Source organism: Protopterus annectens, chromosome 7.part0 (genome assembly GCF_019279795.1).
Source record: "Protopterus annectens isolate FY-2018-M chromosome 7.part0, PAN1.0, whole genome shotgun sequence".
NCBI lineage: Eukaryota > Metazoa > Chordata > Ceratodontiformes > Protopteridae > Protopterus > Protopterus annectens.
The window spans coordinates 434,236,877-434,264,376 of record NC_056739.1 but is presented as its reverse complement, the minus strand read 5'-3'; the positions used below and the strand labels follow the sequence as shown (position 1 = coordinate 434,264,376).

General features: G+C 40.2%; 1 protein-coding gene across 2 annotated transcripts in view; it reads left to right on the top strand.

The window, feature by feature from the left end:
- Window positions 1-27,500, top strand: part of SAT2 (spermidine/spermine N1-acetyltransferase family member 2) — a 302,999-nt gene that overhangs the window by 116,866 nt on the left and 158,633 nt on the right. Inside the window, exons 3-4 of one of the 2 annotated variants that reach the window (XM_044077014.1) lie at window positions 6,288-6,374; window positions 18,858-18,959. In XM_044077014.1, coding sequence (XP_043932949.1) covers window positions 6,288-6,374; window positions 18,858-18,959 — 189 coding nt within the window. The remainder of the gene's footprint in view (window positions 1-6,287; window positions 6,375-18,857; window positions 18,960-27,500) is intronic. The other variant, XM_044077015.1, reaches the window with a different exon arrangement.

The following is a 27,500-nucleotide window of genomic DNA, read 5'->3' as shown; positions in this document are numbered from 1 at the left end:
ACCTTCCAGAGGGCACAGTACAGGTAAGAGAGAGGGCAAGTAAGTCTGTTGCAGAAAAGTAAACCACAGGCAAACTTGTCTTGCTTGTAATAGTATGTGTATAGAAGAGAACTTCTGAAGAATAACCCAAGCTACTGTTACTGCCTCCCACATTCTGACCCTCCATAGTCACCATTCTGGCTGTTGATGCACTTTATACATTCCATGCTAAAACACCTGTACTGTTAAGCTTGTTCTTTCAGTTTTGTGTCTAGGAGCTTGTCACGGTAAATATCCGATCTGCTAGTTATAAATGTTGTGATCTGAAAGCTGGCTGAGATATAGCCATTGCACCAATACTCTGCATATTTAGAGGTGGCTGTTTAAAAATTGGTATAGCTAGCCATATGTCATATAAGCCATGATGGAACAAAATTTTTTTTCCCCAAGTATTTTGTCCAACTTAAGGGTAACCCTACTTCAGTAGAAAATTAAATGTTAAAGATGTTTTGTGCTTTTTTAATTACAGGGTTTCTTAAATGTGAAGACCATGAGTGAAGCAGTGAGTGAGCTTTGCTTTACCTTACTATTTTACCAAAGTAAGTTGCAGCCCATTGTCATTGGAGGCCCAGGTAGAAAAGATTGTTTATATACTGCGTGTAAAATATCCAATTTAAATATGTGGAAGGGTTAAGGAAATAGGGTCCTATGGAAATATTTGGGGGGGGGAGGCCTCATTCCTTACCTCTTGAAAAAAATATCTCCATGGAAAATGAACTGCAGCTATCCGCTGCATTGAAGCAGAATCTGTGCATCCAGATTATAGGGACTTGTAGGAGATTCCTTCACATCAGCCTAGTGAAAGTTAAACTCCCTCCAGTCTAATGTATGTACTTATGCCTCAAATCTGAACTCTTCAGACTTTATTTTTAGTCTGCTTGCTGCTTTTAATAGGTTTTCTTTGGTATAAGTCAATTGACAGTACCTGTACAAATGAAAATAATAAAAATGTAATCCAATAACAGAATGGAGTGGCAAACTGTGTAGGCTGGATGAAAATAGGAGGAAAGAATTTTTGAAGTGGTGTGGTATGTTTGGTTGCGAGATATTTTGTGGTGGCTGCGAGATATTTTGTGGTGGCAGTGGAAATGGAGCTGCAGGAGAATGGTGAAGCTTGAGAACAGTACAGGAGCAAAAGGTGGTGGTTGATAAATTCGGGTGAGACTGATGCAGTCACAAAGAGAATAAAGCAAACATGGAAGGGAAAGTGGGCTCCAGCTCCCTTTTCATCTTTCACTGCTGTCTGCAGAGTGGCTATACAGGACCCCACATCAGAAGTTCAGGTATAGTTGGGAACTCCACTAAATGAGAAAGATAAGACAAAATGGACATAATGTGGAGGGACCAAAAGAGTACAGCATGTATAGAAAAGGTATCTGGTGCAGCAAATGGAGGACAAGCTAGACAGAAGGGTTTTGGGATCGTAGAACAGCAGAGGGGAAAGATGTAGATGGAGTGGCATGTGGAGAAAGTGAAGAGCCTATATGGACAGAGGAAGATGGTTTTAGTAACTGCAAACTCAGCATGGAGATTAAAATCTCTTGTAAGGGAGGAGAGGCCATATTGCAGTGAAACCAGTCTCTTGATTTAGAGTTTATGTAGACATGGCATCAAATGACCAAGAAGGTCAATAAGGGAGTGGGGTAGTTTTTGGTAGATCTGGGCACTTGTCTGTTTTTAATAGGCAGTCAAAGTGGCAAAAAGATGAGGATTATCGGCAGTTGTACTCAGAAGGGGGGAGCTTGAGTAGGATGAAGACTATGAAGTGTGGTGCTTACAGTGGACAAGGGAGCTTGGGACTGGTAGATGGATCAGGAAAATGTAGTACTTGTACCAGCTCTGTAATGGGGACAGGCTCCACTTTAGGATATTGATAACCTGGAGCTAGGTTGGAAAGGTAGCGTCTGAGAAGTCCTAACTTTAAACAAGATAAATGCAAAGTGGGTTTGCATTAGAAGATACAAGGAAACTACAGGCAATAGGCATTAAGTATAAAATGGACATGCTGTAGATTCACACCTGACTGATAATAGCAGAGTAGCATTAGTGCACATTTCAAGGAGCCTGGGTCAGTGTGCTAGGACAATAGCATCTGTTGTGATTTTAAGGTCGGTCAATTTGCAGATTACCTAAAAACTTGTACAGCTGTTCATATTTGATTAGTGATAATTTTGTTCTTGGTCCTTCATCTCCTCAGGCTTGCATTCTAGCTGTATCAGCCAATTTTAAATGTGTTTAAACATGCCTGTATTTCTGCAGTATGTATAACGAAACATGTATGTAATTCCTCCCCTCTGAGATGAAAACTAGGTGAATCTCCTACCTTTGAACATTCATGTCATAAAAATTTTAAGTGTTTTTACTTTCACTGCCTTACTGAAATAATTGCTCTACAGGTGTGCCCTAGAGAAAAACCTTTGCAGAAATCACTGCAGGCAAGCAAAAGGAAACTTATCAGCTGTGTTTGGCTGTGATTTCAGTCAAGTTGAATCTGCATTCACCTAATAGTGGTTAACTTGTCACACTTGCGGTCATTTACAGTCTGAGAAGCAGTAGTTGTCATGCAGCTTTTCTTGCCACTGTTTTAAATGACCTTCATAACCAATAGCGTATAAAATTAGCATGTGTTGGGTGTACACAATGTATATTATTCTGTGTAGTCACACTGCTCTGAATCATATTTATGCTATCTTGTATAATCTCAAAATTATTATTGGATGTGTAATGTAATAATTTTATCATAATTCTGGAGTGCATTTCTCCAGGATTCTGTTGAAAATGGGGAGTTCCAGTATGGATGTCCATGTCAAGAAAGGGAAAATACATGCATTAGATGGGGGGGGGGGGGACTGCAAGCACTGCCTCAGGAGAGGGGGTGCATGGGCTTTGTGATTATCCCAATAGGATGAAGTGGAAAGGGACTGGAGCTGCCTTGGATATTTGTTTCGTAGGAATGAAACAAAAGAGGAGAGCTGGACATGGGAACATCAAATGTAATCTGAGTAGGAAGACCACCTCATAAATGGCATAAAGAAGTGAATAAGGCCCCAACCTCGGGTAAGAACCATGCTAGTTAAGATGGAGGAAGGGGCGGTGACGGGCTACTGGATTTGGAACAGAATATTCCAGACAAATCAAAGGAGGAGAAACTGAGCGGGAAGAGGAGGCTATTCTTCTGGAGGGTACCAGCCTGTCAGAAGTACACCTGGAAATTCTGAACATTAAAATGAAGGGCCTAGGAGCCGAGTTCTCTCACATTTGGTCCTACCAACCTGGAAAGGACTGTAGCAGAAAAGAACAGAATTCTTAGATTTGATTAGTTGTGATTCTGACCACAGTGGGGGGCTGTACATGACCAAGGAAAATGCATCATTAGTAGGGGTCTTCTCACATTGTATTAATGGGATAAGGTTAGCAATACAATTGACAGTGTAAAAATTTCAAAAGGAGTGCATCCTGGTGAGCTGGAGTAGGCAGGTTTTGGGATGTGGGAGCAAACCTGGGGACTAAATGAGTTAATTTTAGGAATAGGTCAGATGTGATGTATTCACAGCTATGGACAAGAACTGAAGGAAGCAGCAGAAAAAAATCCAAAGTGACTACACAAGAATGTGATATGAATGAAGGCCTACAGTAAATGTAAAAGGATGGAAATGGAAATGGGAAGGGGATGAGGAACAGGATAAGGAAAAGAGCAGAAGAGTGATAAAAGAACTTTGGATAGCAGAATAATAAAGGAAGAATAGTAATGGTGCAGCTTATAAAAGGAATTAACTGGTGTGCGTTTCTTTAGATGTTCATTTGAAAGAAGGAAGGGGCAGCAGTTGCTAGTATTGCAAATATGGAAGGCAGATCCTGGCAGACTGGATGAAAAAACACTGCAGAACTGAATATTTTGCTTTTGCTCAATTCTTCACAAAGTGCAGCAGAGGAGAAGATTCCTTACTGGGAGAGACATGGGGAGTGCAATGAGCAAGACAATAGAAGTTGATATGGAGAGACCATTTAGTTATGATTTACTTCCCCTAGGTCATAAGGAATGTGGCTAGTGTGAATTTTAAATCTTTGCAGGTAGCAAACAGGAAAAATCACGTGAGCTACAGGCCTATGAATGTTGGCAGTGAAAGTCTTAGAATTGTGGTGAAAAGGCCGATTTCCCTTTTAGATTTCTCTTGTCTACGACAGCAAAGACCAACACCACTCCTTGGCCAAAAGTAGCTGTCAGTTGAGCCTAATCCAGTTTTATGACAGGGTTACAGCAGAATATGCCCAAGTACCAGTAAATGTGGTCTACCGCGTACATCAAGGCCTTTGACTTGGTGTTGCAGAGGTAGCTGCGCAAAAAATTGGTAAGGTTTGAGATGGTAGCGAGAGGTAGAATACGGTGGATTTTGGTTAGAGGCCCAGTGCCTAAAATAAGGAAGGTGCCTAATGGATTACTTCAGGAGTCAGGAAGGAGTCAGTCCAGGGTCCACTACAGTTATTTGTTTTATGCACGTCTAAGAATTGAGGACAGGATTGGGGGAGGCTTGAAGGATTTGAACAGACTAGCCAAGTGGTCAAATGTGGTGGCTGAAATTTTAGTACAAAGAAAGGAGGTGCTACACTAACCATCCATAACTCTGGTGTGCAGTGTCAAATCCTGGGAGGTAGAACTAATAAGAGCAGGAAGCGTATCTTGGTGTACTGATCACATCTGAGACCAGGAGCAGTCCAAGAGCACTGGCAGCAGTTAGCAGAATTTTTGGATATGTTTTAAAGAAGAGGATCCAAAAACTAGACCATGTTTGCTTCTGCGTTTGAGAGCTGCTGTTGTGGGTGGCATCTTGAGTAGTTTGTGCTTTTATTAAAACTATACAAAAGGATAGAGATGTTAAGCTGCTGAAAGGAGTTCAGAAGGGGTTGTATGATCGGGTAAGGACAGAATCTGAAAAGAGTATCTAGCACTTTTAATGAAAGGAACAGCTTGAGTGGTGTACTGCAGTCATGTCAGCATACCTCTCGATGCAAGAATTCTGTAGAAATCCAAAAATAAGGGAAGAAGGCCCAAAATCGGGAACAGATTTTAAATATTGTATCGAAACTTAATGTGAGCATGGGTTTTGCATTGGCATCTGTTTTCTGAAGGATATGAAGTCTGAAACTTTACTGTCCTTTAGTAGTTTCAGTCCTCAATTACTTGTAAGAAATTCCAGATCTTATACGAAACAGTAAAAGTGAGGCAAAAATCTGGATAGTCTTGTGAGGTTCTGGACAACCGAAAGGTATGCATTTCAGAATTGCAAAAAGTCATTTTGAGCAGGAAGATGAGATGAAAGTAAAGCATGGAGACTGAGGAGAAATTGCTTGCACAGGGGGGGTTGGACAATGGAGACTGACTTCGAGGTATTGAAGGCAGAGAACAGGTGGAGGAAAAATAATGGAGGGGTAAATACTAAATTTACTTTGGGGCATAACTAGATGGCTTGCTGCTGTCAAGCAAGTATAATATGTTGTGGTTTTGTTTTATTTGCTTATGTCTTTGGAAGCTTTTAATGGGTTCATTGGCAGGTACATTTGAAGTATTATAAAAGCTACATTGCCATCTTTTTCTCCAAGTACCCTCTCCAGGCAACTTAAAGTTAATTTCATGCCATGATCCTGTAGTTAGTTTGGATCAAGAGGGCGATGTTTTATTCCTTCATTTACCACCAAGTGCTGTAGTTTATGAAATGGATGACGGAAGTTAGTGCTACAGTGGAGTTGGAGGATTCAGTTTATGGATTATGGCATGAATGCACGGTCAGTGAAGGTGAGCTGATGACCAGTGTGATGACTAAAGTGAATAGGTATTGTACTGGAGTTGTATATAAAACCGTATGAAGTCTGAAATATGCCTTGTGTCAGAATAAACATCAGGCCAGAAAATGAAAAAAGGTAAATAACAGATTTGCTTAATGAAGATCCTTTATGTAGGTGAAGATGCCAGTTTTGCTGTACTGGCCAGTGGACAGGAATCTGGTTAGGTCCTGTAACAGATGAGGAACAATGCTGCTTGAGGACTAACTGCTACTATTGTGGAAAGTGTGTGTTTGTTTTTTTTTTTAAAAGGAAGTTCTTTGTAAAAGTTTTGGGCTCTCTGTTGTAGGATTTTCATAGAACCATTCAGACTAAAAAAATGCTTTTATAAAGCATTTTAATTGTACACTGAAAAAATGCTGATGTTCAGTTCAACTTTTACTTTTGTGTCTTCTGAATTATTATCCTAGGTTTAAGAGAAGATGGTTTTGGTACTACTAACCCATTCTACAAGTGCCTTGTAGCAGAACTAACATCGGGCCATAAAACCAAAGAAGGTAAGTGACAGATTTCAACGACATCAAAGTCTTGACAGTATTTCCCTTTTGCTATTCTGTTTTTAGGATGAACTAGCAGGGTATCAGTCACTGCTATGGAAGGCTAATTAACTTGCAGTCCTGGGTTTCATTCTTTCATTCTCTACTTGGTGTATGTCATAGCCTTTTTTATAAGGCATTTAACCAGACCCTCTCTTTGCAGTAATGGATGCAAAGGTGTGACTGTGTTTAGTGGTTTAAACCTGGTTTTAAAAATACAGGTTCATAGTAATGGATATAACAGATATGACCCAGAGGTGCTGTAGCTGGATAGAAGTGTATGGATAGAGTTTGGCCCATCAAAAATGGGATATGGTTTTGGCTTTTTTATTCCCTATTCCAGCTCCATATCGCTGAAGTATTTGGGACATCCAACACTGTGAGGTCTACAGTCTAAGGGATTTTCGGGGAGGGACTATGTAGAGCTACATGGTCCTTTTCTGTCCATATAATTTACCTGACAACTTGGTGCAGAGGTTGTTTCCTAACTGTAGTTTGTGGGTACAGGGTTTAATTCTTAGCCCTTGTTTGCCTACTACAGAACCTTGAGCAAGTCACTAAGCATTGCTCCCATGTTGCTCTTGTAAAAGTATTGTGGGTTTGCCTGGATAACAAATAGGATTATTATTTCTAAGTGAAAAGTTCACTTTCTAGAAAAGTGAACCTCACACAAATGACTTGTTTCTATGACATTCAAGTCTCATTTAATATAAGAAAGTGGTGTAGAAATAAGATCTTTGCTTAGTCCTACTTGTGGTATGATTCGTTCTCCTCCACATATTCCTTATATGGATCCAAAAGTGTAATCCTCAAATATTTTTATGGTGTTGGTTTTCTGAATGCTTACAGTATACCAGAGATGGAAATAAGGTACAAGGTAAAAGTGTTTTTTTTCTTTTCTAATTTATGTAAATCCATGTTCATGTTAAATGTGTGAATTTAATGAAGGTTTTTGATATGATTTTTAAAAAAAAAAGCATTTAGGAGATGCATTCTATGTTGCTTAGTAGCTCTTCACAAAAGATAAACCATTCTGACTGGGTTTTTTGGTCATCAGTACTTTGATAAGACTTGTTGCAAAATGATTTTTTTCAGTCTGCAGAAGAGCACCTCTCCTAAAGTACATGACTGCTTTCTTCAAGCCATCTTTAAACATAGGCTTCCATTTTTATAAGAGAAAACGAGTAGTTATCCTTGCTATATACTTGTACTAGAGCTGAATTTCATCAATAGTGGGTAAAGATGTATGACCAATCAAATGGGAAGGTATGAAGTAGTTGTCAAGTAGATTTTTAATCAAACTTTAGCTCTGTCAATTTTTGGAGACTATGTTTATGCACAGCAATTGAGCTGCTTGGTAAAGCTAAGCACTTGACTGTTCATTCCATACGGAAACTGTGTTACTTTTCTGGTAATGTGCTGTTTCTATAAAGGGGGCTGCATTCTGGATAAAAAAAAGTTGAATGAACATTATTGCTTTGCAGTCTAGTTGGTTTAACTCTGGAAATAATTTTGCTGATTTGCTTTACTGTCCTAAAAAATTTAGGAGCTGACGTGGCTTGATGGAAGATGACTATTCTGCTCGCGTGTAAGCAGACTGCCATTTGATGACACTATCTGCTTATGTGAAATTAAAGCTACTTGGGCAGGGTTTCCTTAGATCAGCCTGATTTTAGAAAGTAACCAGTATTGACTGCATTAATTTGTCTCATTTCTAGTTGACTTGTTGCTTTTGGCTGCATTTTCATATGAGTGTATTGGCAACAAAGCAGGGAAAAGGCTGACCACTCGCATTATTCATATGATAATAGGATAAGTGAGTAAAATAACGGATGCACCTTTTGGTAGTTACAACACCCCTGTGGCCCTGTTCATACGAATTGGTAGAATATTGGTAGAATATGGGCCAGAACAGATAGCATATCTTAAACTATCGCAGATGTTGGTGAATGGGACTTCATTGTAATCACTCGGCAGAAGAATGACCCCTCAGGAGAGTTCAGCCCCCTAATACTGCAGGGACAGTGTAAAATGGTGTGCCTGCCATGGAGACGATCCACAGTATTCCAGTTTTTTGATGATAGAGTAGCCAGCTAAGCCACTAAGTGTGCGCCCTGATCTCCTCTGCCTTTGTATATTCAGAACAAATTTGTAGGTCTGCCATCTTATGTACTACATCAGGTTTGCGCCTTTTTTTAGTTAAATATCACAGTAACAGTCTATTAATTGTATTTTGACTGTTTCTACATTTTATTTGGTTGTACACCTTCCCATGGCATCTGCAAAGAGACCATCTCTTTGCTGTCTGCACAAAGGCAAATTCTTAATTGCGGGTTCTGGTCTTTGGGCTAAGTCAACCACTGAAATGGCTGATTTTTCTCATTTTGAGTTGGTAAGTTTGTGCGCATGCTATCCCTAACTTTTTGCATTGTTAGGAGATGCAGGCTTATTTTGTTTGCTTTTGTTTACATATTAACTTTCTCTGCTTCATGCATACAGTGTCACCCATATGAACCTGGGAAATGGCAGGTATCTGATTCTGTCAAATGGCACAAAAGCTGGGCAGACAGTAAATAAAGGCACTGCAGTTCCTGCCATGTGTGGGAATTCCACAGTAGTGTGACTATAGTAGTTTCAGCTGGACGGAAGACTGAAGCAGAGTCTGTATAGATTGGAATGCTGCTTCATCCAGAGAATGCACCTTCTTGCACAAGACTACTTCTGGCTGACACCCATTAAACTTCAGAAAGCAGAATACCTCTTAAAACCTGTGAACTATGAAGTCCCTACACAATTAATGTATAACTAGTAATATTCCTAGGAAGAGGAATAAGGGAAAGAGGACTGTGGGATAGCTTGTAATGGAAACTTTCAGAAGTGATCCCGACTAATTTTAACTTTAGTGTTTCAGGCTATTGTAGTAGTACATAATGAAGAGAAGCGTTTTTAGGGTTTGGGGATATCAAAATGCTAAGAAAAAAATTAGTCCATTTAATGGAGAGGAAAGCCCAGGAAAAGTATTCAAAAAAAGGATCAAGGAGTGGACCTGTACCTTGTACAATTTTGTCTTTGACATTCAGCAGTACTAAGCCCCAGAGCCTGTACCAAATAAAGCAGGGTGAAAGTTATGGGGGGCCCACAGTCAGCCTCAAAGCACTAATCAAAGATGCAGTTGTTCACCCACACTTGACAGTGTACCAGAAGTATACTTTCTGGACTAAAAAGCGTACTACTTCCCACTGTCTCATTTCTCTTGTCTTGTCTGCTAGCTGGACTTCCTGGTATTTTATTCCTGGAAATAGCAAGATTCGAAATTTTAGTATGTTATGCTAATACAGATCAGTTATTAATTGATAGCTGATGTGAACTGCTACACTCCACCCCCACCCCACCCCCAAAAAAGAGGGTCTTGTAGTGTGAGTTCTGTTCTTCAGAATATGTTATGGACTAATTGTGAGGATGGATGAGAATTCTTCTATCCTTGTTTGGGTTTGTCTTTTCATCTTCTCTCTGCCATTTCCAAACAATAGAAACATCGCCATCACTGGATAGTATTAAAAACAAAAACGGCCAAGCGGCTGTAAAGACTGCAACTCAGGTTTTATTATAAAACAGTTAAAATTCTTAAAGCGCTTTCCCGTCTGTTCATACACAGACTTCTTCAGAAGATACAATAACATTGAACAAACCTTATTTAAATAGTCAACAGCTGAAAAAGTGCAGGAAAATTAACTAAAGTCAATTAATTAAACAACATGTACTTAAACTAGAACCTTGATCTTTGTTTAAAGGTACAATACTCTAACTTAGAACATGCACTATATATACACACTAACATAAAACAGTACATTAAAATACAATCAAAATAAATGACATTACTCTTGAAGTAAACAAAATATAAATGCACTCTTGTGTATAATGTTTTAAAATAAACATCTATCTTTGCAAGCTTTTAAGCTTTAATATGCTCATAATTGAGCATGATTCATTCAGATATGGAAAGCTAAATGCACTTAGTTTTAGCTGCCACATTAGTTCCAATTCTTCAAGTTTGAATGAAGCCGGGCCACCTCTAATGTCACTCACAAACTGTTCTATAACCATGATTTTGAACTGATGAGGATTCAGATGGGCATGTTTTGCCAACGCATTGTCAATTTTGTTATGGTTTATGGCATAAATATGCTCATAAATTCTCTCACTGAACCTATGTTCCATTTTACCCACATAAAATGCTGGGCACACTACACATCTAGCTAAGTAAACAAACTTGGTGTTACAATTAAATTTAGATTTCACCTTGTATTTATGTCCATCAATTTCAAAAAAGTTAGTGACGTCTATGAATTTACAATAATTTCAACTTTCACACTTGAATGTGCCCGTAATTCTAGGCATCTTTAATTGACGTCTTTCCAGGAGTGCTTTTAAATTACTCCCTCTCTTAAATACTATTGATGGTCTAGTGCCGAGCCGTTCAAACAGTTCATGGTTGGTTCTAAATAGATCCCAGTTCTTATGTAATGTTCTAACAATATAACTACTTTGGACATTGAAAGTTATGAAACTACATTTAAAATTCTGTTCTCTCTGAGATAGGTGCTCAGTGAGTGAATCTATTGGTTCCATCTCCAAAGAAGTTACACTAGTGTTAGATGGTAATTTAACTGATAACATGGGTTTCAGTGAAGATAATTCTTTTACGAGTAGCCTCATCTATCAGAGACTCTAATAGGTCTTCTGGGTAGCCACGATGCATGAACATACTTTTCAAAAAGTCACATTCCTCAAAGAAGTCCGTGTTTAAAGTCTAGATGAGGGAAGCTCTCACCAACTGACCTTTGACTATGGACCTCTTGATGGAAGGGGTGGCAACTTGAAAAATGCAAAAAGGAACTAGAGTAGGTTGCTTTTCGAAATATTTTTGCTGTATAAGATCTTGACTCATTGTTTTCTTTTAACTGTCCAGATGTCCAAGTAAGAAATCGGGCATAGTTTTAATACTGATGTTAACTGTAAAAAGTCTGTTGAAGAATTTAACCTTTGAACTAATAGGTGAAGGCTCATTCTACACTATGTCCACCTCTATGGCATTTCGGGCCAGGATGTCTATGGATATTTGTGCTGCGGCTACATGGGCATCTCCTCACACCTTTATCAGTCACTAAAAATTGGATTTGATATCCAGAGGCAGATCTCCCTTTGGTTCCACAGTGCTCAGGAGTATTTTCCACTGAGCCGCCCAAGGTTCAGGTGCTGGGGACACTGTCCCACGGGTAAGAATGTAGGCGAGATTGGACTACATAACATCAAGAAGTTATGTACTCACCATAATGTTCGATGTATGTAGTCCATCTCTCCTCACATTCTTTCTTACCCGCCCCCTCCTGGAGGGCCTAGAGGTTAGTTTTGGTTTCAGTACTCCTTTTGTTGTTGGGCTGATTCTTTTTGTGTGTGTGGTGTGATTGCCTGAGCTTGCAGCAAACAAGATCTGAGGAAAGGGAGCAGTGCAGCATGGGATACCTCTTAGCCACGAGCCAATTGAAGACTTCAAGCTAGAGTATGGCTGAGTCTGAGCCAAAGTTCGGCTCCGAACCCATGGGTAAGAATGTGAGGCGAGATGGACTACATACATCGAATGTTATGGCGAGTACATAACTTCTTGTTTGCAATAGTAGCTCATTTTAGAGTGTAGCAAAATAAGCTACAAAGTACATTCAAGAGCCTTTTGATTTCCCATCAGATCCACCTGCAAATGAGGTGACTACTTTTACTAGTACTACATACTGCATCTTGTAAGGACTTAATTCTTTGCCAAAAAATAACTTGATGCAGTTGTAAATTTTTGCTTTTCCTTAAATATAAGCTGACCTCCCCCAAGCTTCTACCCAAAATTCTAACTTTTTTTTTTACAGGGTGTTTGACTCAACGCAACAAATTGCTGCCATTTGTTCCAAACTTCTTGACCCTTCCTTTTCAGACAACAGCCTTGACAAAGCAATGCCCGCTTCCTCCCTTTCAGCAGCATTAGTTGAACTTTCCAATCCTTGTCACCTTATCTTTGTTTTTTTAACCTCTCTGGCTCTTAAGTTAATTTTACTTTTGAAGTACCTCCCAGCTTTGTTTAATCTGCTCCTACTAGTGATGACAAGAGTATATTTGGAGTGCTTGCCCTTGTCATGGCCTCAATTACCACATAGGCGGCAGCCCCCTTAATACAGAAGAGGTAATAAGAGATCTGGGGACCTAGGTAGATGGCAATCTCTCCTTTGACAATCATATTGCCAGAGTAGTTAGGAAATCCTATGTGGCCCATCTAATTTACTAAGAGGTTTGCATCTAGAAATAAAGAGGTTATAGTGCCCCTCTACTAGTCACTCATCAGACCCATCAAAGAGTACAACGCCCCATTTGGGATGTACCTCACGAGACACTTCCAACAGCTTGAAAGACCACAAAAGCACCTCACCAAGAGGATTACTGGCCTCAAACATATGACGAAAGCCGACACTCTGGCTAGGCTTATAAATGCCCTCGGGCATATAGCCTAGTACCTACCTATGAACCTATTGCATTGAAACTTTAGCTGCTTCCCTTTTCATACTTTCCCACCCACTGGGTGTATAATGCAATCTTGGCTCATTTTTACAACCTACAATATGTGGGAGGAGACTACTGATCGCTGGAGATATGACCCCCTTTTCAGGACCTATCTTGGAATTGGTGCTTTCCCTTGTGCTAAGGGAAGAAAGCGGGACATTGAAAGATTCATGCAGCTGTAAAAAGAATACCACTAGTTGTAGCCAGTAGACATTCTGTGTCTGTGTAAATGTATCATATTTTTTTTGCGGTTTAAAAAGAAATGCTACTATCAAGGCCTTGCAACTTTGTCTTGGGTTCTAGTTAAGAAAGAACTGGACGACTAGCAAGGGAAAGTAGCTCTACACTTCTGAGGCAATGCAACAACTCATGTTTTTTTGGCAACTTTTTTTTTTCCCCCATATGCAAAAGCTTTAAATACTTTGGAAATTTGGGTTTTTTCCTTAACAGTGCCTGTAAACAGTAGCATAACAACTTTACAATAGTAAAGTGATTAAGAACTCTCTGCCCAAGCCTTCCAAGCCCTATAAAGCAAACCTCAGCTGTCCAAAGACTGTGTATCTCTTTGACTTAATGTCATTCAGAAGGAGCCAGCTTGTGTCTGCTGGGGACAAGATGGCCATCAGAGAAGGGCTAGCACTGTACAGTGTGGTCCTGGGGTGGGAATTTAGCCATTTTCACTGGAAGCTGTCCTTGCAAACACATGGGAATATGCATCTGCATCAGGGAGGACATTCTACCCCTATTTTTTTTTTTTTTTTTTTTTTTTTTTTTTTTAAAGCACCTATTTCCTTGACCAAGGGAGAGTTTACACCTAAAGAAAATCCTGTCCAGGATGTTTGTGAGGGTAGAAACCACTGCTGAAACTACCTGTCTAATGGATGTCGCTATGGAGTCACCTTTTACTAGGTTATACCCAGGATGGGGGAACAAATGGACATGACTGATGGGGAGGGGGCTGCTTCATTGTTGGGTGCAGCAGGAAAAAGCCTTTACCATGACTGAAGTGACCAGAGTTTAGCTAGTGGTTTGGTCACCTGGTAGAGCTGGCATGGGTGGAGATGAACAGGAATGAGATGCTACTGTCATTACTACTATTAGTAGCCTAAGTGCCCAACACCACCTGTTCATTTTGTCTGTGCCCTATAGATCTTTATGATGTTAAGATACCAGGTCCTGCTGGTTACAAATTGCAGCAGCTGACTTATGTACCATGTTTTCATATCCTATAACTGACTTGAATAGCAAGTCAGCTTCCATCTCCAAAACTTGTATAGAACTTGTGCATATGGGGGTATCCGCATATTCTTTCCACTGAAACTCCTGCACTGTTGAAACCAGCAGGTATCTTAACATTGTGAACTTGGGAGACGCCTTGATTCTGAAATTTGCATGGCTGTCTTTGCAAACCATGTAAACAATTGGTACTTGGCATGAAAGTTTCATAAATATCGCATCCGGTTTTAAATGGGGAAGAAATGTATACTTAGTCTCTCTGAGTAGTGAGCTGTTCAAGTTTTCTGCCAGTTTAGTACAGAGTATGAAGACTTCGATCTGATTGACGTGTTGTAATTTTTGCCTTAACTCCTTGTTTAATGTTGGCTAGCCTAACTGCTGCTCTCAACAAGTCCCTTAGTTTAGGGTTGCCCCTGAAAAGAAGCAGTTGCATCTAGTGGTTTTCCTTTCCCAAATTAAAAATAGGACCAGTACTACCACCTTCACATTGTGTAACACTGACAAAAAGTATAATCGTATTGCACAAATGGGTTTATTGTTCACCTTGGGCATTTTGGAGGATAAGCTTATTCTGAGGTGCATACTATATAGACCTATGTATTAATTTTTGGACTCCATCAGCTATGATCTTTACGGATTACCCACAAGTTACTCTTCCAGCTTACCACTACTTTTTTGAAGAAAGTGCAGTGGTTAGCGTTGTCGCCTCCCCACAAGAGGTTCTCTGGTTCGATTCTCTGGAGTGCCTTCTGTGCAGAGTCTGCATGTCCTCCCTGCAGTCAAGTGAATTTTTAGACATGCAGGTGTGTCTATGTGCCTTACTTGACGGTTGAGGGCCAGGATGGCAACTCTACACTAAACATCACTGCCAATCGAACTGTGGACCAGTGATCTACTGTGGTGATCCCTAACCAGGAAAAGCTGAAAGACATTGCTTTTGGTATTTCTCACAGAATGGTTGTCATTTCCCTAAGCTGGACCAAGTACTACAAATCTATTCCAATGTGTTGTGTACATTGGACAAAAATGCAAGGAGTGAATTACTACTTGCATACATGGCTGATTTGTTGTTTGTAATAAGCATTTTAGGAATTCATTGTGTAATGTTAGACTGCATTCTGCATGAAGGCGAGACCCTATGAAATTGGGTAATTATGCACCTTTCCTATGTTAAGTATATACCTTTATTGTGATGCATTTGCCTAACATAATGAATGTAAGCAGTAAGACAGAACATCTTAGTTTTTCAGTTTGTTTGATTTGTATCCTACATCGCACAACATTAAATTTCTTTACATTTTTAGTGCAATTTACTTATTCTTAAATTATCCTTTTACTACTGTTATAGACACCAAATACAGTTTTATAGAATGTATATATTAAATGACTAATTCACATAAGTGCACCAAGGAAATGGGCATCGACAATTTGGTCCTGTGACCAACTGACCTAGACCTGCATGTCACCCACCTGAAAAAATTGCTTTTGATACTTGGAATTGAAGGAATAATGCTCTGCGTTTAAAATGGATGGCAATGACCTATCTGAAAAGGAAATTAAGGTTTTTGCACATTTCCAGTATTTTAAGATGCTAGTTCCTCTGTAGATGTCTAACACAATTTTGGTAGATGATTGTGTGTTCACTCTTGTGAAAAACTACAACACATGCTATTTTTACTTTCTGGTGTTATGGTTCTGTCTTGTATTCTGGCCCCAGTTTTCCTGGTTGTGTTTTTTCTTCTGGTATACTCTATGAACTGACAGTGAGGAAGACAGTGAGGCAGGTATATTTATCAATTTTAGACAAGTAAGTTTGTCTTGCTTGGTAGTTGGCTACTTTTATTGCACATTTTTAGCTGACCTGGACATAGCCTTGGTAAAGCAGCATTACAATAAGATAGGTTAGTGTATATTTAGTGTAGGTTAGTATAAATTTAAGTATATGCTGTGAAAATATGATGGAAATGATCGTTTTGAGTATTCTCGTCAAAGGATCTTCACAATATTCCTCACGATAGATTTTGTAGGCTAAACACTGATCACTTTTTGCAGCACTAGGCTAGCTCTTAATCCATAGGTCACTGCCAGAAGCGGTGTTATGGCTTAAAGTAGGAATATCCATGCCTGCTGACCACTGGAAACATGGAAACAAAGTGCGATTTGTACATAAACCCCTACTGCTTTCCTGTCCTGGACTACCCTACATCGTTATCTCCTGTATTTTTCTTGTACTACCTGTGGCATATATTGTACGGCGTATTGGTATTATTTCCAGGTTATGTATGTTTGTCTTGCTGTTTTAGCAAGTGTTTGTCATCATTGTCCTTCATCTTATTTTTGTCTTTATTGTAGTCTTGTCTTCTGGGTCCAGGTCATGCCTGAAAAGGATCCCTGTATCTGTAGAATTACCCGATTAATAAAATATGGGGGGTGTGGGGTAGGGGTAAATAAACATCCATCACTGACAGCTGTGCGCTTCTCATGCGGGGACAAAATGTTTCCATGCAGTCAGTGCAGAACATTTGAGTAATACTTTCTCATTATACAGAGTGAAGTTATTGTTACTACAGCTTATACTACACAAGTATTAAGTATTAGGTTCATCCATCATTGGTCTGATAAGTGAAGAGTAGGGGGTACAATGACCTCTCCTGATCTGTGTTTAATGGTTACCTATGGTAATGTTATTAGGTTTGTTTTTTTTCCCCAAAGGGTATGACTATATTTTTGGCATTTAGCTTAAGGCCATGGCTCTCTGCACCAGTTATCCATTTCTAGAGTCTGACATGGCACCAGCAACTCTCAGCCCTGTGTGTGTTCTGTCCTGCCACTTTCGCAACCCATCTTGTGACTTGTGACATATGACACTGACTGGTGAGCTTTTCTATGATCTATGTGGGGTATGTATTGAGCAGCTTTTTGCCTAGTCAGGGGGTAGGTGTGAACTGCCTTACCCTCATCAATGGCCTTGGTGACTGTTTGAAAAAAATGTCTTTGAGTTCCATTATGATCCTCTCCTGAACCTATGTTGGCAATGTCTGTTGGTTCAGTGATTTTTTTTAATCATTTTGGACTAATTCTGAGCATATCTGGGAGTTTCCACCCAGGTTTCTAGCATAGCTAAAGAAGGCTTTATGATTGTCTTTTCAAAGTTGGCCTTGGATGATTTTATGAGTGATCGTAGTTTTTTGCTAGTATTGATCAGAGATTCCTTCCCATTTAAGGATTTTGCTCTGTCAATGTAGTAGCTTTCTCCTCTTGTTGTAGAGTTTGTTTATGGCTGGAGTCCACCAGACAAAGGGTCTTGATTTTATTAAGCATTTGTGAGGGTTTCAGCAGCATGGGTTGTATCGTGATGATCAGGTCTAGTATATTTTCTCCTCTTGTGGTAATGTTGACTAGTTGTTCCATAGCATATGAGTTTATGAACTCAAGGAACCTGGTGTTGGGGCTTGAGTAATGTTCCCATTCTATGTTTGGGTCCTGTTTTGTGACGAGTCTTGAAAGGCCCATTGTTAAGCTCATACACTTTATATGTAATCATAAAGCAATTCAAACACTTTTTTTCCAGTTTAATAAAATATCTGGCTAGAGAAACAAGGTCTGTGAAAATGGAATGAAAACTAGACTTAAACTCTGACCCTCGTTTAACCTCCTGACTTGACACAAGGGCAAGGCTAAAGTTTACTGGGGCAGTCATAATTTTGTGAATGACTGGATGTTTACTTTGCAGCCCTGACTCCTTGTGTATGCTTATTGGTATCAAAGGTACAGCATGCAGTGGAGCTTTTCACATTGTGAAGAGACATGTCCTGCATTGCAGAGTCCTGCTGACCTAGTAGGCAAACCTGCATGATTCCCTGTCTCCACACAGGATTTTACCATGAGTGTACCCCCAAGCACATACCATTACTATCTCCACAAAGAAAGTGCAGCAGGTTTGTCTCATTATTCCTCTCGTGTGCCCTTCCACAAATTCCAGCAGGCAACCAAGGTGCTAGTTGAACTCTACGTTGCCTGGGGCCTTATTTGTTCATGACAATGGAGCTGGTAAATCAAAAACTTATTAAACCATGGAAAGCTGACAATTCAGTTCCTAAAAGAATGAAGCTTAACCTTTTCTGTTTATATAAAAAAAAAATAAACTGAAGAGCATTTTTTTTAATTGGATTGTTTTCAGTTGTGAAATATTGTTAAATATTAACTTGTATGTTCCGTAAGCAAGTATGCATGTTTTTGGTGTAATCAAGTTTGTTTTATTGCTAGCCTTATACAGGTTCCTTGATGTCTTCAGAGACTGAAGACTTGACCTTGTGATTTCTAAGACTGTCTACAGTTTCCAACCTCTGCACTTCTCTATAGATGGCTGAATGTTAACCATGTAACTTTTCTAGTTTTGTGTAGATGATGTCCTGCAATGTTATGAAAATTCTTCTGCATCTCTCTATAGATGGCTGAATATGTTAACCATGTAACTTTTCTAGTTTTGTGTAGATGATGTCCTGCAATGTTATGAAAATTCTTCTGCATCGCTATAAGGTGCATTCTGCTTTGACTCAGCTTGACAATTCTTTTAGTCTTCCATTCTGGGTTTTTTGTCTTTTGCAGGCCATACACTTGTCGCGTATGCAATGTATTACTTCACCTACAGTACATGGCTGGGAAGGTCCATCTATGTCGAAGATATCTATGTTATGCCAGAATGCAGAGGTACAGATCTGAAATTTAATAAACATGTTCTTTTAAATTCCAGTTAAACTCTCATAATCTGTGTGTGCATGTGTTTGTATTGTTATCCAAATAAGTAGCTAGAATTATTTTTCAGCCAAGACCTGTGCCGTACAAAGGCATGAAAAACTAAATATGTTGCCTACTCAGTCTCACTGATCTAAAAAAAAAAAAAAAAAAAAAAAAAAACGCTTATTCACTTGTGTAGTCTTCTCTTTTAAAAGCTTTTGTAAAGAACTTAAACTGTTGTGTTTTTAATGATATAGTAAATTTCTACCTTTACATTGAACTCCGGTGGCTGTAAACACTTGTCTGGTTCTGAAAATGGTCCAGTGAGACCAGCAGTCTACCCTGGTAAACAAACAAGCATACAGTTGCACACCAAGTCAGGAGTCTTGGAATAGAGCTGACTGGGATAACTAGCTTGACAAAAAGTCCAGAACTGCTTGGCATCCAAGTTCAGTTATCGGAGATTTAGCAGATCAAGTTTCTGGAGCATTAGCTGGAGAACAGTCTGGGCTCATTTCTTCTTGTAGGGGTTTATGTTTGGAAGGGTGATCTCTTAACAGCTGTAGTGAAGCTGCTAAATTCCCAAATACTGTATGTAAAATGTAGTATCTTTTCCAGTGTAGCCACAGTCAGAATCAAAAGTGTGATTGAAAACGGTTGTATGTGTGTTTTTTTCCTAGCACAAAGAAATATCTGTCAGTACATGAAACGTTATGCAAAAATATGTAATGTAACTTGACTCCAGGTGGGTCTCTTATAACCTGAAAGCTTTTTTATTACGCTTTGCCCTGAAAGTTTTTTCTCTAAGGCTTAAGGACCAGAAACTAATTTTGTTAGTCCTGGCAGTTTAGCTTGGAGCAGTAAGGGTACAAGCTATTAAACCCCAGGACTACAGGATGAAGCTTATCAGACAGAGGATTAAGGCTATATGAGCTTTAATCTCCTGCTTCCTTTGGTCTAAGGTTTGATTCTCTTAGCCTTCGTTTTGCCTACTGTGCGACTCTCAGCATGTCATTTAACTAGACAGTGCTGTGGGACAGTTTCTAATGGGCAAGACGTCTCTATTTCCTGGAATACATGCTTTGAATAAGTTGATACCCTCCAAGAATTCCCACAAACTTCATACTATAGGTATGAACATGTACACGAACAACTTTATTAACTTATTTAAACCATGGTGTCAGAGCATGCTTGCATAGTGATGAGGCATTCTTGACTTAACAGCATTGTATTTTGACATGTACTGATGGACTGTCTTGGTGCAGTAATTGCTCAGAGTCCACAAAGAACTATTTTTACCTTTTTTTTTTTTTTTTTGGTGTCACTTCTGACTTCTGTATGCTGTCAGGGCCAGCCTTTGGCCAACTGGTGCCCTAGACAAAAGTTCTCCACAAGGCGCACACCACACCACCTGGTACCCCCATCCTGGTCTACGTACACCATCCAGATTACTGGAAAAGTGCCCCTCCTAGAGGGGTGCCCTAGGCAGCTGCCTACTTGGATTATGCCTAAGGCTGGCTATGTGTGCTGCAAATTCCATTACATTTCTTTTGTCTTCACTTTTACTGATGAGATTAGGGTGGCACACTACAGCATCATCCTGATGGTAAGTTGAGGCTTCTCACACTAATCTTTCCCCCCCACACTATTGCCACTAATATTAGCAGTAGCATCAACACACTTGCGGTCTCCACTGCAAACAGTCTTCCTGTGTTGACCTCTAACCTGCCTAAAGCTCTAAGCCTCCATTGGGACTATATCCAGGCAGAAGAAACTCCATAACCTTCATCTGAGAAAAGGAAGGGTGGTGGGACTCCACTCAGTCATTCTCGTTCCCCCTTGCTTTTTGACACCTGGCCTGTTGATCAAACACTGGCCACCAGCATCACTAGTGGGACCTCTTTGCATCAGCAGGCATTCCAGAAAGACTTGCCAAAATGCTGCTCAGAATAATTTTCTAGTCATATGCAGGGTAATTCCTCGCACCTAGTAATTGGCTGCAGATCAACTTCAACCCTTCTGATCTGACTTCTAGAGAAGTCTGACATCTTCAGACCGGAGCTCTTTTATTTGTTGGGATGAGGACAGTAACATAGTACTGCACCACAAGACTGGAGCTTGTCCATATCATTGAAGTTTTGTTATTTTTTGCCATAGGAAGCATACAGTTTGATCATAAGCTTGCAATTTCTTCAGTCTGCAATACTATACTAGACTGTGAGTTGCAGTGCCCATTTTGCTTGGACAAGACTGACAACGTTTCAGCTTGCAGGCACTGCAATGCTTTTAATAAAAGCACCTTCCTCCATTGCACCCAGAATCTCTGCTCTTTTCTGGAGCATGGAAAACTGAATCACAGGGCATCTGTACTTCTCCAGTTGTGGAGCCTTCCACAAAACCAGGAGTAGAAAAATAGTCCTACAGGATGTCACAAAATGGATGAGCATAGAAGTCTAGTAATTGAAGGAGCTGCAGGGTAGGGAGTGTGTGGCTTAAGATAACCTCATCAGAACTGCAGGTAGGCAGTGTGCAACCTAAGGTAACCTGCATCAGTCTTGCTGCAGAGCAGTTTTGTCTGCCCTTGCCTGAATGAATGCCTGCTTTGAGTCCCTCACTATATTGGTCCCTTTTTAGAGGTAGAAAGCAAAGCCACACTTTCCCAGCTTCAAAACAAACCAAGCATCAGTGGTTTTGGTAAGTTCTATTCCCATGTTGACTTCAGGGGTAATGGACAACAGTACTGCTCAAAATAGCACTGCCTTCCAAGAAACTGTATAGTCCTTATCAGGAGGCTGCTACAGCTTTGATGGAATACTCCCAGTAAATATGGGGTAGCTTCTGCCATTTCTTAAGTTAGCACACTGCATCTGCCAGTTATGTCTAGCTACCTCTGTATTGCACTACATTTACTGAACTTGGATGGCATTTGCAGACCTAGGACTTCACCCTCCATCGAGCATCACTGTACTCTGCCCCTGTTGGGTACATTTTTACCTATATTTTAATCTGATTGCTGCACTACAGAATTTGATTTACTTGATCTCTAAAACCATCATTCTCTAAGCTGCACTGTTGCCAGATTTCTCACATGTTGAGTGCAAGTAAATGTGAACTGATGTTTTTGGCTACATTTACTTCTTACCAGGCATTTGTACTTGTCTGCGTTCCACACTTGCTAAAGCAGTAAATTGGCTGAAAAACACAGGGTAACCACTGTGGTCTGAATTTGTGCAATGAGTGAATAGTCACAAAAAAGTATAATCTGATGTACAGCTGCTGAAACTGTAGAGTATTTAATGTAGGATGGAAAGCAGTATCCTCTATAGCACAACTTATCTATGCCCACAAAACCTAGCAGCGTTTAACTTTCACGTATGTTTCGTCTAGGACATACTGTAGTGATATCTGGATGCTTACTATATTAAATGCTAGTTTCTTAATTAGCTCATTTTTCTCATTTACATGGACTACTTTGTTTTATTAGGTGATAACACTAATTGCAAAACTAGAATTTTAAGCATTTTGTAACTGCATTTATGAAGACACTGTTCTATACTTTCCTTTCTCAAATCTGTGGTACTTCCCCATCTCTAGTGTTCCACAAGAACATTTTCTGATGTTCCAGTTTCTGCATCAGCCCAGAATGCTTTTTTTTACATACTTGTATTACTTGCTTTAGTCTATCTAATCTTTCGGCTTCTACCTTTCCAATCCTATTACACCTTAGTCTAACCATTTTATTTTCTGCTTAAAAACCCATCCCGTACTCTTGACACAACATCTTGTCTTCCTGACCTGTGACCACAAAGCCCTCTCATGGATAGTTCTGTCCTCCTGAACTGCTCCTTCCATGAACCCGACAAGTGAACACCAGCAAAAAAGATGTATCCTGTGTATGTGTAAGCTGGTGTTACTTTAAAATTTTGTAGTCTGTAAATGTTTCTTCTGTTCAGACAATGTTGCTGGAGCTACAGTACACTGCTGCTGATGTCTTTCCACATGTTCCTCTGTCCAATTTCTCAAATATTATCTAATTTTTAATTCAAACCCTCCGTTTTCTATCTCAGTCTAAATATCCATACCTTAATGATGCAGATGTAATGCAGAATGCAGTTGCATGCTGTGTGTGCTTTTAGAAGAAAAAAAAACTTACTACATTTGCACGCAGTCCAAACACAATTAACTTATTTCCTCGTACTGTGATACTGCAGGGAATAGCTTCTTGATCTTTACCCATTTCATAGCACAAAGCTGTTTTTATGCTTCTGATTACCTTCCTGCAGTGTTAGGTCTACTCCTGCACTTTCTGCACTCATGCTCACTCCTCTTTCCTACCCTACCTCAAATTCCCAACAACCTCTACTAGTACTACACTTACTCATCTCTAACCCCACCCACTCTTGCTCCATCAGCCAGTCTATAAACAATATCCCATTCTACTCCTTTCAGTATTGGCCAGTCAAACACCCACTACAGGTGTCCTATCCCGTACCACTCTACTCTTGTCTACTCCTAGCCACTTCAGCACCTCTCTGGCCCTATTCTACTACACCAACACAATCCCCCACTATCTCTTGCAGACTTGCCTTTCTCTACAATGCTACGAGGGTATACCATTGTTCCTGTACTATCCCTTGTCACAAGCAATGTTATACCACACTAGCATTCCTCCCCTCTTACCTCTCCTAACCGTCATCACTTGACATCCACCCCACAACTCGTGTCACGTAATTGCACCCAGCCTTTTCACCATGTCTTGTCACTACATCAAAGATAAACTCAAGCCCTGTTTTAGCCATTATATTTAAAAAAAAAAAAAAAAAAAAAAAAAACATACAGGGAAACATCCCCACAATTGCAGTGAGGATATACACCGTAACCCTGGCCCATTTCCTGAAAACTAGCACACTTGCAGCTCAACATCCGTTACTGCTTCCTGTCCAAACAGTTCAAATGCAAGCAACTCTACATACTCGCCCTCCACTTTCTCAACATTTGAAAAGTGTAAAAAAAATAGCCTGCTACTAAATTTAAATAAAGTACCTGACTTGCATGCCCGTTTTGCAACATACACTCCTGATAGCCAGATTTTGGTGGTTATTAGTATAAAACCCCACACCACAAACAAGAAATTCTTCCCCCAGGATATACAGTATCAGGTGGCTTAAAAGATTAGGTGTTGGTGCAACCATTTACAGGAACAACTTTGAACTGCTAGCATATCCTAACACCCATCTTGATTATAATCATGCAGAACTAATCATCTCTTTTCCGAGTTAATAAAAATCAAACTGCATTGTAGCTATTTGGATCCTACCTGGCAATAACACAAGTTGAAAACCAACTCTGTTGGATCTCGCACAACACAAACCATGGAACCATTATCTTAGGGGACCTTAATATTGAGGATGGATTCTGAATCTCTCACCCTGAAAAGCTTCACCCAGTTAATCACTGGTGCAACCAAAATAGACAAAAGATCCAATTGACACTCAACCTTGGCCTGGATTCTCTCCACTGCTCCAAACCATATTAACACATCAGGCTGCTTACCTGACACCATCAGTGAATATATCCCCACTTCTGCTCTAAGAAATGCATATCCCCCCCCACAAATACAGAGCATATAACCTAGTACATAATCTCTCCCAATTTTATAAGGACAACTTCACTTCATCCCTGTTCAAATATAATGAACATGCTAAAACTTGCCCCTTGATGCAGTAAGCTCACTGCAGTAACACATTCCTAATCCTACTTGAGGAATTTGCCCCAATTAGAATAATTTGAATAGTCAAATCCCACCCCCAGCTCCGAGACTAAACAACTCGTGGTAAAAAGAGAAAGCATTGGAAATAAGGCACAAAACCAAATCCATAGTAGTCCTGGCAAAACTTTCGACACTGCCAGTCTCCAAAACAGATGTCAGATGAAACTATATACTGCTGTAACCTGCAGGACAAACGCTGTCAAATACCCAAATACTGTGGTTATCTGTAAAGAGAGACATTCCCCAACAGCTACCAACCCCACCTCTGTACCTGCCCTATTCTGACACTTCAGTACTGTAATTGAAAAATTCACCTACCAAATCCCTTAGTATTGCTCCCACCCAGAATATTTCTCCCTCCAACCAGTACAAACGGCTATAATTAGAAAGTGCCTTCAACTTAAATTTACTGCCCCTGCAGCCAACAATATCTAACTTGCAGCATAAGCTATATTGTACACCATTTCTAGTCTCCAACTGATGTTCTTTGTGTTTCACTGTTGCAGTCCTTACATTTGGGTAATCTGCTGGCAGGATGCCCTCAGTCGGCCTGAATAACAGTCTTGGGTCCTGCGTCGGTTGCTGTCTCCTCTACCATGACATCAGGTAGTCGGGTATAAAACATGCAGCTGATGCCATTTTAATCAGTCTTTCTTGCTGCACAGTGCCCGAAGCAGTTTGCGAGTGCCGGTCGGCCGACTTCTGAAATTTTCGTTTTCGAGTTTCAGAACTGAAGTCTTCAAACTAAAGCTAAGTACCCCGTTGGGGAAACCTTTTCTTGCTCCTTACCGATGTCAGTAAAAGTTAATAATTGTATTGCTTTTGGGAAGCAAATACCTCAAGGATTTTCATTTGTACTGTATTCCTTACCTAGGCCCGGACCACAGCGTGCCTTGCTGTCGGTTTTGTGCTAAATTTAACCAACACACCAAGCGTTGGTATATTTTTACTTCTAAATACTTTGGTTCAAGATTTAACTATCCTGAAATGTCGTCAGTCAGCAATCAGACTACCGGAATTCACAAAAAATGCAAAGAAAAAGACCGTCTAGGTCCAAAACCGACAAAGCTTCTAAGCCAGTCGCTGGTACGCAGTGAGATGCTTCCGCAGCCCTTGATGCCTGCGACCTTTGAGTCGCAGGCCTCTACAGAGACCCATTCGGAGTCCGGTATGCCGCAAGATTCTCCAAGTATTGAACCCATGGATGAGTCTCCCTTGGATGGGTCCGGAGCCGCTGAGCAGGCACCGGCTTCTGAGGGTGTTTTCAGGCCTAAAGATTTGTATATTAAACAGACGCAGTTATCAAAAACAAGGCCAGAACCAACTTCTATGTCTAAAAAAACCGATGCATGAGCCAAGTGCTCAGGCCCTTATGCCTAAAAAACAAATTATCAAAATGGCGGAGGATTTAATTACCTTGATCAGAGGTTCCCAACCCCCTCCTGCTAAGAGGTCTAGGCAAGGCACTGATTATGAATCTTCAGATCGGGTTTCTATTTCTTCTGATTCTTATTCTGATCAGGAATTTTCTATTCCCCTTTATGAGGACTCTGATGCAGAGGAATCCATTCCTTCTCCTCCTTAGGATTTTTCTTTTGGAGAGACTTTGCATACCTTAAGGGAAAATTTTCATTGGGAGAGTCAGGATTTTTCAGAATCCAAAAAGAGACTTGGGGATTTTCTTCTTCCTCCTCAGCATAGGACTTTGGCTATACCTCCTGTTACACATTGTTGATGATGATTTCTCAGAATCCAGCATGGCTCCTGATTGCCTGCCTCCAGCTCTTAGTAAGCCCGACAGATATTACAGGGTTCCTGACTCCCACAAGTTTCTTCTAAAAAAAATCCTACTGCTGACCCTGAAATAATTTCTCAGAGTCCCAAAGGTGTAGGCTTCTGCTGCTAAAAATTTACCCCTTCTGATAGACTCCAAGGCACTGGATAGATGGGGTAAGAAGGTTTATACCTCTGCAACCCTGGCAATCGGGGCTTTAAACTGTCAATTTCATATGCTTAAATATCAACAGCATATCATGGGCTTACTGAATCAGAAAATGATTATTTCTGATTGTGTGGAAAATAGAGTTACAGGATTTACTGCATTCAGCTGAACAAGTTGGAAGGCATACTTTGCAATGTGGTTTTGATTCCTTGGAGGCCTCTTGCAGGGCAGCCGTAACTGGATCTATGAAAAGAAGGCATGCTTGGCTCAAGGAGCAAAATCTGCCTGATCATGTTAAAGCTAAATTGCTGGATGTTCCTTTACAGCAGGACAGTCTGTTTAGTAATAAGGCAGAAGACGTTTTGAAAAAGATGGAAGACTATCTATGCAAACTGTAAAAGATTTCTTTCAAGTGCAGCCACCCAGGTTCAGTAGACACTGGCCTATTAAGAATTGGTCCTTTCCAGTACCCAACAGAGCCACTCGGGGCAAAACCAGATACTCAAGGGCTCCAGGTTTCAATTAAGGATCTTACAGGACAAAACAATGGGGTGCCTCCACTTCCAAATCTGGAAGTAGCAAAACACCACCCTACAGTAAACTGTCTCAATGACTTTCCTCTGCCACTTCCAAGCACATCTTTTGTCAGCCCCACTGGGGGTGAAACTAGCACTTCATGCTCATAATTGGCATCTGATTACCCAGGACAAGTGGGTCTTAAATATAGTATCCCAGGGGTTCAGATTTCATTTCCACACATTGCCAACTCCAAATGGATGGCCAGATCTGCCTCCCCTTGGGA